The sequence below is a fragment of the Populus euphratica genome, unplaced genomic scaffold (assembly GCF_000495115.2).
Source record: "Populus euphratica unplaced genomic scaffold, PopEup_1.0 scaffold144.1, whole genome shotgun sequence".
NCBI classification, from domain to species: domain Eukaryota; kingdom Viridiplantae; phylum Streptophyta; class Magnoliopsida; order Malpighiales; family Salicaceae; genus Populus; species Populus euphratica.
Genome location: NW_011500010.1, coordinates 37,190 through 50,869, shown reverse-complemented (window position 1 = coordinate 50,869; position 13,680 = coordinate 37,190). Strand labels below are relative to the sequence as shown.

The 13,680-nt window shown below is 31.3% G+C and overlaps 2 protein-coding genes across 3 annotated transcripts; both read right to left on the bottom strand.

The window, feature by feature from the left end:
* Positions 1-3,866: 3,866 nt before the first annotated feature.
* Positions 3,867-6,216, bottom strand: LOC105141377 (protein YLS9-like). Its single transcript, XM_011048567.1, has one exon. The coding sequence runs from the start codon at positions 5,424-5,426 to the stop codon at positions 4,761-4,763; it is 666 nt and encodes a 221-aa protein (XP_011046869.1). The 5' UTR covers positions 5,427-6,216; the 3' UTR covers positions 3,867-4,760.
* Positions 6,217-12,495: 6,279 nt separating this feature from the next.
* Positions 12,496-13,680, bottom strand: LOC105141376 (protein YLS9-like). Of its 2 annotated transcripts, none has more exons than XM_011048566.1 (2): positions 12,815-13,680; positions 12,496-12,770 (listed from the first exon to the last, which is right to left on the bottom strand). In XM_011048566.1, exon 1 carries the CDS (start codon positions 13,453-13,455, stop codon positions 12,829-12,831), a length of 627 nt encoding a protein of 208 aa, XP_011046868.1. In that variant the 5' UTR covers positions 13,456-13,680; the 3' UTR covers positions 12,496-12,770; positions 12,815-12,828. The 2 variants fall into 2 exon arrangements, with proteins under 2 accessions (XP_011046868.1, XP_011046867.1); XM_011048565.1 differs by having other exon boundaries at positions 12,496-12,764.

Below are 13,680 nucleotides of genomic sequence, written 5' to 3'. Positions count from 1 at the left end.
TCGTTTTGATATATTGATATAAAAAATAATTTTTAAAAAATAAAAAAAATTATATTAATATATTTTTAAATAAAAAATATTTTAAACTATAATCTTATTCATAATCTAAAAAAACTCTAAACCTTTCACCATTAAGATAGACAAATTAATATTAGTTTTTACAGCCAGATACAATACACATTTAAAAGCCCAAAATCATTCAATATCACTAACCCAACTACATCACCAACCCTGAAGGAATAGGGGTTGATTGTAAACCAAGTACCACCACAACCCAAGAAGAACATGACATTCAATCCCAACCGAAATGACCAGAAAAAAGCATGATGGGACACACCCTGAACCAGTAGGAACAAAAGGTAAATGAGGAAACCAAAAAGGCCTCTTATCTGGTTCAACAACAACTGGACTTGAATAGAGGCAGGAGAGACCAACATATTAGCAAAACGAACCAAGCATTCCCAGCCAACAACATGTCCAATCCCAACAAACAACAACCACAAGGTGCATTTAAAGCGCAATCATGAAAGATTAGGCAAGTTGCAAAGGGACCCAAACCAAAGCAACGCCATATAACAAGGCGGAGAAGCAGAACCCAAGCACAAAAACAATTGAAGAGATGATCGCGGGGAGACAGAGTCCAGTCCATCCTCTAAACCAGCTACGAAGCTCTTGATCAGCTGACTCCCTGTAGCAGCAACTCATGTCCATGAGCTACAGAGCAGCACTCACCAACCCAGCTTAACCTAGGCACAGTTGAAATCCACAGTGGGTTTCTCTCTATGTCCACAGTACCAATAACACTAAAAACTACATGTTTTAGTTTTTTAATTAATAATTAAGTGTATTTATCCGCTTTGTTGTGGATCAACTATTTTATTATAAGCTTTAAAAAAAAATGTTCAGTATGAAGTCTTTTTTAGCAGTATTATTAAATTTGTTAAAATTTATAAGATTAATTTATCATCTAATTTGAGTTTTAATTTAAATTATTTATAAGCTAATTTAAAGTAAATTATTCAATTTAATCAGTATTTTAAAACTCAAACCGACTCGATGGGTTGATCTGGAACTTGGCCGACCCGAGCCTGAGACCAGTCCGAGTGGAGGCAAAAACCCGGATGGGAATTGGCCGGGGAAACCCAGTCGACTCAGGACCCGGGACCCAGTCCACCTGGTCAAACCCGGGTGAGACCCGATTATTAGTTTTTATATTGCTAGTCATTAAACGACGTCGTTTTGGTCTTTTAAAAGGCCAAAACACTAAAGATTGAAGAAGAACAAAGCAATATCAGTTACAATTTGCAAACCTAATTGAAACCCAGCTGATCGCAAAGAACATCTGGACAAAAGAGCAGAGGACCTCCTACCGCTGCCGCTACCTCTTCTCTTCCTTCGACCTCCGCGTCCTGGCCTATTGCACCTGCTGTCTCTTTCGGTTAGTATTGCAACTACTCTTTCTTTTATTTTTTTTGGTCTTATATCACTGTTAGACTTGGGAATTTTAAAGCATAAAAGAGTGTGTGAAAATGTAAGGAGTGTGAACTAACCCATATTTAGTCAAAGGCATGTGCTTTATTTCATGGACATAAGCATTGTTAAATTGAAAACACTCTGGGTTTTGCTCGTTTGATCAAAAGCAATTAATTGCGTATTGCATGGTTAAAGCTTGAATCTTGATCTTTATAGATTAGTTTTTGTCCACGGTTTTTAGCTCAAATGATTTAGTATATTATTAGCTATTTTTAGCCATTTTCATATAAAAGAAAACCCCAAAAAAATTCAATACATGTTATGAGGAGTTGTGAATAAAAATGCCGACTACTAGTTTTACAGAATAATACTATCAAAGTAGTATTAGTTCAAATGAATCGTTGGTGTTCTTAAAGCCATTTCAATGTCAAAACCCAGTGATCTTGAAAGCATATTTTTATTAAATATCCTAATGGCCTGCATCCTTTGTTATGTTTGCGCATTTTTTCTAAGAAAAATAAGAATACGAAAATTATGGTGAGGTTTAAGTCTTGTGTGTCTCTAGCTATTTCTTATTTTCCAAGACAGGAATTAAACTCAAATGATCAATACTAACATTTTTGTAATTCTGTTAGAGTTTAAAAGGGAAATATTTTGTAGGAAATTAAGTTAAATATTACAATAAAATAGGGTCTAAGAAACCCTTCAATAGAAAAAAATAAGGAAATGAAAGAAAATTAAAAATTCTACATCTTATAAAAGTTCCAGGAATAGCATTGCTCTCATTGCATTCAGTGTATTGTGTTGAACATGTATTGTGTTAATTGCATTGTTAATTTTTTTGTATTGAATGAAAACCATGGGCTGTCATTGTTAATTTTCTATAGCATCAACTGAGTAGTTTTTTTCCTGTTATGTGTGATTAACAATGAGACTGTCATTGTAACTAGTTATATATTTTTTTTTATAGGTGTTTTTTTTTGTTGATCCGGGTCAACCCATCTAACTTGTGACCCAATCACTTAATCGGGTCGGGTTTTAAAATTATGAATTTAATAATTTAAAAACAACTTAAATAATTGGTAAAAATATAATATAATTTAAAAAAAAAAGCTTTAAGATGATAATTTTTTTTTTTTATATATTGAGACGATGCTAAATTGAGTCAACCTCAGTTATCCCGTGACATGCATCATGGATTTTGATAGGTTTAATAACTTTATTATTTTTGTAAAATATTTTTATTTAATTTTATTATAACATGCTTTCAAAATCAAGTATTAACCCTAAAAAAATATTTATTTGAAATCATGACAACCCTATAGAAAATAGAAAAAAATAAACCATGAATTTTATTTTTCAACCAATTCAATATTAAATAAGAGTGAAATAAAAAAACGATTAAAAAAATTAAAGGACTATAAACTAAAAAAAAACATATCATGTTTAATAGGTAAACCCACTAAATCCGTGAATTAGATAACCCAAGTCAACACGTCAAACTCACAAACTAAATAATGAATTTAATTGGGATTAATACCTTGTTTTTTTCTAAACTATTATTTATTTAAATATATAATAATAAAAATAGATGATCATAAATTCGAGCTTCAAACCAATACCGAGATTTTTTTTAAGACTATGATAATCTTATAGAAAATAATGAAACAAATTATGAAACTCAATTCACAATCAGTCTAATATTAAAGTTTGAAATTGAAGAAAAATAGACAATCACATAATCGAGTTTAATTAGAAAAAAAAAAGGCACCCTACTAAACCAATAAACAGGGCAACCAGGGTTATCTCATCAAACTCAAAAATTAGGTTATTGATTCCATGAAGTTTAATAACCTAATGTTTTAAAATATATTTTTTATTTAATTAATTTAAAAAAAAAACAAATCATACCACGATATTGAGATATTTTTTTGATACATATTGCTGAGATATTTTTTTAATATTGTAACAACTATATAAAGATGGCAAATTAAAGAAAATTATCTATTATAAATCTTCAAGAATCAAATTTTAAAAAATCAATAATTAAAGGGAAAAAAAGAGTCAAAATGCCAAAAAAAATGCTATAAATTATTATTGTAATCTACTATGATAATGGCTATTGGAAAAGAGTATTCTCCCCACCCCTTTTAGCTTTATTTATAATAATAATAATAATAATAATAATAATTTAATTTTAATATAATTGTATATGATATTTTATATGATATCATGCAGAAAGTAATCTTAAAAAAAAAAATTAGTACGAAAATAATAATACAGAACCAATTGAAATGTAAGAACATATCCAAATATCCAACTAAATTATAAAAGAAAAGAAGAAGAAGAATGCATCCAACTATAGAAGCAAGAAGTCATCATGTCATCATGTGTATTTATTTATTATCTGCTCTCGGCAAGATAATTGATTCTTTATTATTCTAGTTTCTATAACTGATACACCTTAATTAATTCTAGGAGATTAATGTCTTTTATTGTTTATGTCCAAATTATTTCCTTGTGCATATGAAGATCCCCTCATAACATTCACAACATATAGCAATAAAATCAACCCCTTGTTTATTGTCACCACGAAACAGACGCACCAACCACCCTTACCAAATACGCTATTAATAAATATCAGCACTAGTTGATTAGAGGCTGGTTTATTCAAAGGACATTTTTGGCGTTACACCGGCATAAATTGCTCTATCTTAAAACATTAGTTTTTATGAAAATATAAAAATTAAAGTCTTCGTGAATCTCGCTTCAAATAAAGCCTCAAGGAGAAATCATAAGATCTTGATGATCTCTCTTGTACAACCTTACTGATTACTCTCTGGCACATAATCTTCATGCAATGCGGGTTTTGCCTTGACAAGTCTGCTACAAGCAGCACTGATTTGCTGTAGCTAGTTTCTTTGGTCGTTCTTTTCCCTTGTCGTTTCTTCTGTGAAATATTGAAGAATCCATGATGGCCGCTCAAGATTCACATCTCTTTAAAATGGCCGATTAATTAGATGGTTTATTCAAAGCTAATAAGAGGGTGTTTCTTATGTTATTAGTAATGATTTTAACAAGTGGTATGCATCTCAGAGAAATACTAAATTCATTATCTATTAATTATATACATCAACATAATGAAAAGAAAAAAAAAATCCAATATAGTCTCTGACTATGAACATAAAAGCATGATAAGGGTAAAAAAAAAATAGTAATAATATCAAACAAAACCAATCAAAGATTGAATCAAATATTAAGATGAGGCTTTGCGACCATGATGATCATCAAAACTTGATCTCGCACTTGTTATTACTCCCAGCAACAGGAGATCCGTTCAGAGGAATCTTCAAATCGTCACACTCAACCTTGGGCTTGAACCTTGCAGTCTTGACCTTACCAAGCTTAAATCTAATCCTCAAGGACAACTCCAAGGCAATACTATATAACCCACTTGTTCTTTCTTGATTAAACCGTGTCAACTCTTCACCTTGAAGGGTAACTGCTTGCTGCCCTTTAAAAACTACGTTCAAGACACTTGTGTTCTTGTGTCCTTGATAGAATGGAGTCAAGGCATGATAGCCAAACCTCTGGTCGTCATAAAATGCCCTGGCCTCTATCCTATCATAGTAAATTCCAATCTTTTTGTTAGGGTTGCGGATACTGATGTTGGCAGCAAGGTTGAATTGGAGCATGTTGTTGGTGTAGTTGAACTGAGTTAAAGCAACGTCTGTGACATGGAATTCGACCTTGTTAATGGGACGAAATATGAGCCAGATAATAAGGATGAAAAGCCCAATAAGCATGGCCACGGTGATGATGACTTTGAGGAGGAAGGCCAAGAAACAACAGCAGCCACAGTCAGAACCACGGCCAGGGCGGTGGTAGTGTGGCGGAGGTGGGATTGACGGACCATAAGAGGCCCCATTCAAATGAGCTTGTTTCTCTGCCATTACAGAGTTGTTCTGGTTGGTCAGAAAACAAAAGGAGAGTAGACAAATGTGCTGTGAGAGATAAAACGACTACTCTGAGATTGTTCAGATATGATTTGGTCTGCTATGAATGTGTTCGTGAGTGTATATATAAGAAGGGATTGTAAGAAGATGATTAGTTGGGTAGGTGTGAATTTGTCTTAGCACCAAGAGGGACATCGAAGTTGGAGATATTGGCCGCGTCCATTGACGCGGTTACTTTGTTGGATTGCTCTGTATTTTTTCAGGCAATTTTGGAAGTTCAGGCATATCTTGTGCGGGTGGAGACCTCTTTAGATGGAACCTGATAACTTCTAACGTGTAAATTTGGTATAATAAATAGGGGATTGATTGTGCTTGGAAACTTCAGCAGCTTCCATTGACTTACGCGTGTATGGTTTCCCTTTCAAACTTGGACACGATGTTTCAGAATAACCAGTAGACTTTTTTCTTAGCATAATCAAGCTGACGAAGCTTGAAATATCTAGCATGCTTCTAATTTGTGAGTAGCATATATCAATTTATCAAATTGCTTAGCCTATAGTTTTAGAACCAAGCATACCGTCTACATACATGTGCCTTCATATAGGCATGCCAGCATGTACGAACACAGTCAATACTTCGATGGTTTGATGAAGTATAAATAAACCCACATGAATTATAGTGGGATTGTGTTGAATTTGATTAAATACATTGATAATTAACTGCCCGAGTGCGATGGAAGCGCTTAGAACTTGTTCTTGCTATAAGAACAAAGTGTTATTATACTAGGAGACCGATGATCATTCTTCGTTGCAGACATTTCATGACAACATCAAAATCAAACATTATGTGTATACACTAATTTCAGTTCAAATACAATCTGAATGTAGTATTGAAGGTGTCCTTTGATGCGGTCATTCGCTGCTTAATGTTATGGCCAATTAGTATTATGCAATCAATTATCTGGATTCTAGGGTATCCTTACAAGCTAAGCTAACAAAAAAGCAAACAATATAGCGTTCTACTGTTCACATTGTTTTGGCACATAGTTTGCCAACAACGCTTTTGAGCTTCGTATGTCAATTCGTATGGAAGCAATGACTACCCAGATACATCTTATAATTTAAAAATATTTTAAAAAAATTAAAAAAAATCATAAAATACAAAAACAAACTTAGTTGGTTATATAAAGAGGCTTTAAGCCCAGATGATGGACGGTGGCTGTAATGGCTTTCGCGTAACTAGATGCATTAGTTCCTCCTAATCTTATTATTTGTTACGAAAGAATAAATTTAAGATGGAGCCTTCAACTGGGTGCGCCGAATTCCAACAATTGTTAGATTTGTAAGGCCAAGCACCAGTTTTACATTCAAACCATCTTGGAATTTCGGCTCCCTCGTTGACTCCTTTTCTGGGTTTTGAAAATATTTCTCTCATATTTATTTGTGTTAACAATCCAGACATTTATATCTTCTAAGGCATTCAAAGTTTGTGGAAAATTTCATGCAGATGCAAAATCTACATTTGCGCATATTTTCAAAATTACCTTGGATTTTTCAGCTAAAATTTATCCGATTACTTGTCTGTTTAAAGTGAGATTAATCGTCATTAAAATAGTTTTGAGAAGATGGTTGAAATCATATTTTTTAAAATATTTTAAATTAAATTTTTATTTTTTTATTTTTAATGTGATGGTATTAAAAAAAATTAAAAATGTTTTATAAAAAAACATACGGACTACCTTGATCTCGAATACTCAGTGTAATATAAATTGTTGATGAACAATTTGTTCTGCCACTGGGCCCTTTTTTCCTCCTCCATGTGCACCCACGGCGCAGGGAAATTTCAAGTGACTTGGAAAGTGGGCTAAAATGATCCAGGCCTCCAGTTTTGAGCGTGGCCTTCGGATTCTGCTTTGCGGGCCCCAGGTCTTCGCCTGTTATTAGAGGTAATGTTGTATTGCTGTTACGTTCGGTGTTATAAAAGCAGTACTTGATGAATAGTTACTGTATTGTACATAGAAATATTTAAAACAATTAAATGATATTTATTTAAATTTTATTGTTATGTTTTTGAGATATAAACAAAACAACTAAGTATATTTGGAAGTGTAGTGATTATTATAGTTATAGTTTAAAAAAATATTTTATAAAAAATATTTTTGGTTGAGGTTGATTTAATATTTATATATGTTTGGTTAAAATTATGGTTAAAATTGAGGTTGAATAAAAAGTAGTTTAATTTTCTTAGTTAATAATGCTTTTGAAATTAAAGTTATAAAATAATTTTAAAAAATATATATTAATATTGATGATTTTTAATTTAAATATTATATATTTAACTATTGTTATTACATTATGAAATAAATAATATTTTATATAAAATATTTTTCATTGTTCCATTAAATTATCTACAATTCTATCATGTATGAAATATATCTAATAAGGACTATAGTTTTTTTAGTTTCTTAAGCGCACAACAACATCATGTAAAATATAATTAAAAACAAAATTAGAATTGCGATCAAATTTTGCAAATGCTACTTCATCAAGCGATCTCTATCTAATTCATCTAATGTCATTAAATAATATTAAACACTAGTTTTTTAAATAAAATACAATTAAAAAATAAAAAATAATTTTTATTTTACTGGATCAAACTCGGTTCAATATATGTTAAGCTTTGAATTAGACCCAGTCCGGCTAGAATTGGTCCGACCGAAACAATATAACATACTACATTTTTCATACTAATTGCATTATTTATTAAACATTGCAACATATTATATTGTTCATGTTACTTGCATGCTAATATTATTTATATTAATTATATTTTCAATAAATAATGCAATTAATATGAATAATATATAAAAAACAATCATAATTTTTTATATATATATTTCAAACATAGTAACCATGAACACGATGGTTTTTTTATTTACCATGCTGCGTAGCCACAATGTTATTAGTACAGTTTTTTTTTTATTATTATTATTAATGGATTTTCTACTTGGTGGTAAATTTCAGGAAGGATTAACAGAAACCTAAGAGGTAGGTGTGGATGATTTATTGTAGAAGCACTTTGCAATAAAACATAATTTATCGTGAATTTGCACGGTCCTCCTTTTTTTTTTTTTGTTCTTTCAATTTTTTCCATTTCAGTCATTAAACAATTTTTTTCTTTCAATTAAATCCTTTTGCATTGCATTTATTGAGAATTGAGCATAATGATTTATTTCAAATTGTTTTCAATGAGTTTATCACACTGAGAAAAGAAAATATCCTGATATTAGATTGATGTGTAATTTTGCAAAATAGAATATAATTTTATTAGGAACAAATTAAAACTTGGGGGACTAAATTTGACATTGTTTTTCTTTACATTGTTCATTCCATGATTTTTTTTATGGTTTTGGCTGGTGAATTTTTGCCATTTTCATTTTAGGTGCATGTAGTTTGAAATTTTACGTTTTGATACAAAACTTTTGTTCTCTCCCAGTATATATATTAAATACCATGTAATTTTGACTCGTTTTTTTTTTTTTCCTTTATTAAGGTTATAGTTTTCATTTATTTATTTTAACAAGTGCTCTTTTTGTACAAATATGAAAAAACTGAGATACTCTAAAACAATTTTAAAAAGATAAATAAACCTGGGAAAAAGACTATTTCCTTGAATTCACTATTGCAGTAAATCAGCTAATTTATAATGATTTCTCCACGTGGCTTAGGTTTTATAATAGCATCCATCCTCATTTGGGCTATCGTTTGATCAACGGCGTCGTTCTCCGGCCCAAGTATGAACTAATTAATGCAGCTAAATATTTCAAGGCAGGCGAAGAAAATCATGGATCGATCCCAATCATGGACTTCCTATCTCAATGTGACCTAAAAAGCCGAAAATGCCTCTGCCGAAGAAATGTGTTCTATGCTCGAGTTATTGCCAAATGATTGCCACGTCAACTAAGATGGCACTTAGCCATTTTGCATGTACCTATCTTATCCTCCTATAAATTAATAATAATTGACAAGTGGCATCAGGCGGCTATGGCTATTATTATTGGCCTTTACCAGTTGATGGATGCTATATTAATTTGATGACACAAACAATTAAGCATGTTTTACATGGATTTGGTACTGATTAATTGAAAAAAAAGCTTTTTTAAAAAATTAGGATAATAAATTATAAATTTTGATAAAATATCACTATTTAAAAAAATTTCGATGAAATAACACACTTTAAAAGCATGAAATGTCATGACATTTAAATACTTTTTCAGATAAAAAAATATAAAATGCATAAGGAGCTCCCTCTCTTTATCTACAAACCGATGCCCTTAGCTCATATCTCTCTATAAAACTCACAAAACAATTATTTTTTCCCCTTGAAACACGCATAAATCAAATTCACTTTAGTATCTAAGCATTTTTTATCATTATTCTATTAAAAATCCATTATTGCCACCACTGCTAGCAGATACCTAGCCCATTGTCTAGTGCTACAAGCAAGTTAAATATATTACATTATTCTGAGTTTGTATTTGATTTGATTCAAATAAAATAATTGTTTAAGTTGAATTTAAGATTCATAGTGAATTTAGAGTTCGTTGAATTAATAATAAATTATTTTAAAAAATCATCAATTAGAATTGGTTTGATATAGTTGAACATGAAAATAATTTAAATTAATTATGAATTAATTATTTTAATTAATTGTGTGTTGCGTTTAATTTTGAGTAAGTTACGGAATTAGAAATTTTATGTGGATTGTTGAAATCAACTAATAACATAATTAATCACGCTTTATGATCTAATGCAATAGAGAATAAATGTGATAGAATTATGATGAATTACATGTTGCATTGAATTGTTGATAAGTTGATAAATTTGATATTTTTAATTTTATATTAATTTGGATTTGATTTAATGGAATTGATCATGAAAATATCCATTAAATTTTGTATCATGAATTATGTTTAGTTTTGATGAAATTTGATTGAATTTGCTATGAATTTTATCAATTAGGGTTGAGGTAATGCAATTTAGTCAAAACTACATTCAATTGACTATAAATTGATTTTTTTTACAGAATATCTTATAATATATTTATGTTATGTCATCACAATGACACTATTGTTCCTGATGTAAACATTAATATCATATATAATGATAGGAGCAATTTGTTGTTAGATAGTAATTTAAGTATGTTCTATGCAGAAATGAAAGCAATTATTTGTCATGAAATTGGATGGAATTATAATAATATTGATGTTGAAATAACTTGGAGGTGTCAAATTTATGAACATCAATATTATTTTATGTCGATGGTCTGTGATGATAATTTTAAGACAATGATTGATTTTTTCGTTCAAAGTGGTTTGAACATGATGACATTGTATGCAAATAGTTGATCAAAATTCATGTTTGCCCTAACTTTTACTGGTCCTTTAAAGTCAATTAATAGAGGTAAAAATAATTTATTATTGATAATTTACTGTAAATAATAACTGATACTATATTTAACAATTTATTTGTTGATCAATATAAATTTAACTATATTCTAAATTTAGTGACAATGAAGATGATAATATGTTATACCTAATATAAATATGTTAGTAATATTCTATTCTTAAATTTAGAGATACTTCTTGATCTAGTTTTGATGTTTCTTATAATTAGATATTTATTTATACATGAATATCAAATACATTTGATTTTAAGATTAAATAGATATTCAGTAATGAAAATAAATTAATTAATGTAGCTAAATGGTGATTTAATACACATTTAATTGAACATTAGGTCTAACAATTAAATTTTATATTTATTTAATTATAATGTAATTAAATATCTAAATATAAGTGATATTTTGTATAAAAAATATTATAAAAATTTGAATTTATTTAAAATATTAAAATTAAAAAAATCATATATATGTATAACTTCTTTTTTTTCCCAAAAAAAACCACCCTTTATTAAATGTCATTATTTTACCACATTCAAAAAAAAAAAACTATTTCATCAAAAAAAATTAGTGCGGTTAATTTACCATTTCTTATTTATTAAAAAAAGAAAAAAGAAGAAGAAGAAGATAAAGCCCGTTAATTTGAGAATTGACATAAAGAAAGTCCTTTCCATGACGCCTTTATTAAGGAGCACGTACAAGCTGGTGATGGGTGAAAAGGACCACCACTATAAAGCCAGCCATGTGAGACTCGCACCGACTCCCAAAACGCGTCACGCTCTCATTCACACTGCCTGCTGGTTTGTATTCCGTATCAGCACTCCCTTAAATACCTTCGGTAGACTTAAAATTCGCTTTCTTGAAAGTTGAAACCCTTCCCTGTGCCCATGGTAGGCCACTCCATCGAAGCATCGTTTCTTGATTTCGTCCCGTCCATTAGCTACTTTGCCGTATTTCTCTTCGGCCGATTTGGTTGGTGGAGCCAGCTTATGGCTATTCTACTATTCTGAAGGCTTTTTTTGTTTTTTTCTCCCTAATATGATTCTACCTGATCGAATTTTGCAATTTTTTCAATGCCCTCAAGTGATAAATTTTACTATACGCCAGACAATATACCTAATTATTTATATTTTGTTTTTTTTTTCAAAAAAAGAGAAAGCATAAGAGTTGCTTGTTAACATGTAAACAGTAAATGATTTGGGTGGTTTTTTCCTCTGCCGCAATCAATAAGGTTGATGTAAAACAATGCCCACAACAAATTAACGGTGTACCCATGATCTCCACTTGACTCAGTCTCATGCCAAATCAACTAAGCTACATGTAGAGTACGAGCTCGGAGTCAAAAGTACATCCACTTTATCCAATTAATGCAACAGTTCGTCACAACACTGGCTCCTCTTCCGTGTAAGAGTGAAGCAAAAGAAGAATCATTTGCATCTCGAAGTCCAGATCAAAGGTATCTCTCTAAAGCAAATTAAGTATAGGAATTAGAAAAAAGATGATATATAGAAGAATCACTTATGGGTGACCGAAATTATAAAGATCCTAGAATTAGACTAGAAAAAAAAAAAAAGGAAAAAAGAGTAGACAACAAAGCAAGCAGCAATAAAGAAATTTGTGTTGAGAAAAAAAACGATCGACAGTGACGACTCGGCAACCTCCACTAGCTGTAGACACTCAAAAAAACAACTTTTGATTCCACGTTTCATTAACTGCCTAAAAGAAATCAAAACCATAGAGCCCATCATCAATTGCATTAGAAGTAACACATCAAATTAAACTAAAACATTGAAGACTCAAAAAAAGAAGAAATAATTACTTAAAGGCGGTATAACATGTGACCATTTTCTTCTATATATATATATATATATATATATATATATATTGCAACTCCTTACCAGCTGATACTCCATATATATATATATAATCTCCCTCATCTTCAGAGGCTTACATGGCAACTCGTTGCCAGCTGATACTTAACGACGTTGTCACCAACCATAATTCCATTAGTTCTGCTACCAAACTGAATATAAGCAGGACACCTAACATGCAAATTGTATTTCGCAGAAATAAAGGTTCCGACTTTGAATCGAACACGACCATCAATCTTGATCATCAGCATCACAAGTCCTGCACCTTGGTCTTGACTTAATGCAGCTGAATTGTACGGAGATACCGGCACGGAGTTACCGGAAATAAAAGGGGACCAAACATTAATCTCTTTGTGTCCTTGGTAAGAAGCAGGTATGGAAGTTCGTAGAGTTATTTGTTGGTTGCGGTATGTGGCATAGATATCGAGTCTATCATAGTAGATTCCGACTCTATCATCCGGGTTGCGAGAGGATACGGTGACTTGGAAGTTGGAAGTGATGTAATTTGGATATGAAACGTTAAAGGCGTAAACTGTAGCATCTTGGAGGATGAATTTTGGTTTTGAAGGACGGAGGATGGCCCAAACTAAGAGGATTACGATGAGGACAATGAAGAGGAAGGTTAGGATTCCGGCGAATAACAGGCGGACGAATCTTCGGCGTTTATTTTCGTGGTTGCCGCAGTCTTTGGACATGTTGGAGGAGTGGGTGGTGAAGAAGTGGAGAGAAAGGGAGTAGCTTTGTGAGGAAGATTTTCTGAGGGAAGTGTGGAGTTATTAAGAGTCTGAGTGGGTGAGTGAGTGAGTGCGTGAGAGAGAGAGGATTCTGGGATTCTTTGCTTTATGCGGGAGTCGTAGTGACGGTGCCGTGCGATAAACGCGTTTGTGTTATGGGTGTGTATTGAGATCTTGTAATAAGAT

Excerpts from the sequence above, each read along its gene's own strand:
- LOC105141377 (XM_011048567.1), bottom strand. The coding sequence starts at position 5,426 with ATGGCAGAGAAACAAGCTCATTTGAATGGGGCCTCTTATGGTCCGTCA.
- LOC105141376 (XM_011048566.1), bottom strand. The coding sequence starts at position 13,455 with ATGTCCAAAGACTGCGGCAACCACGAAAATAAACGCCGAAGATTCGTC.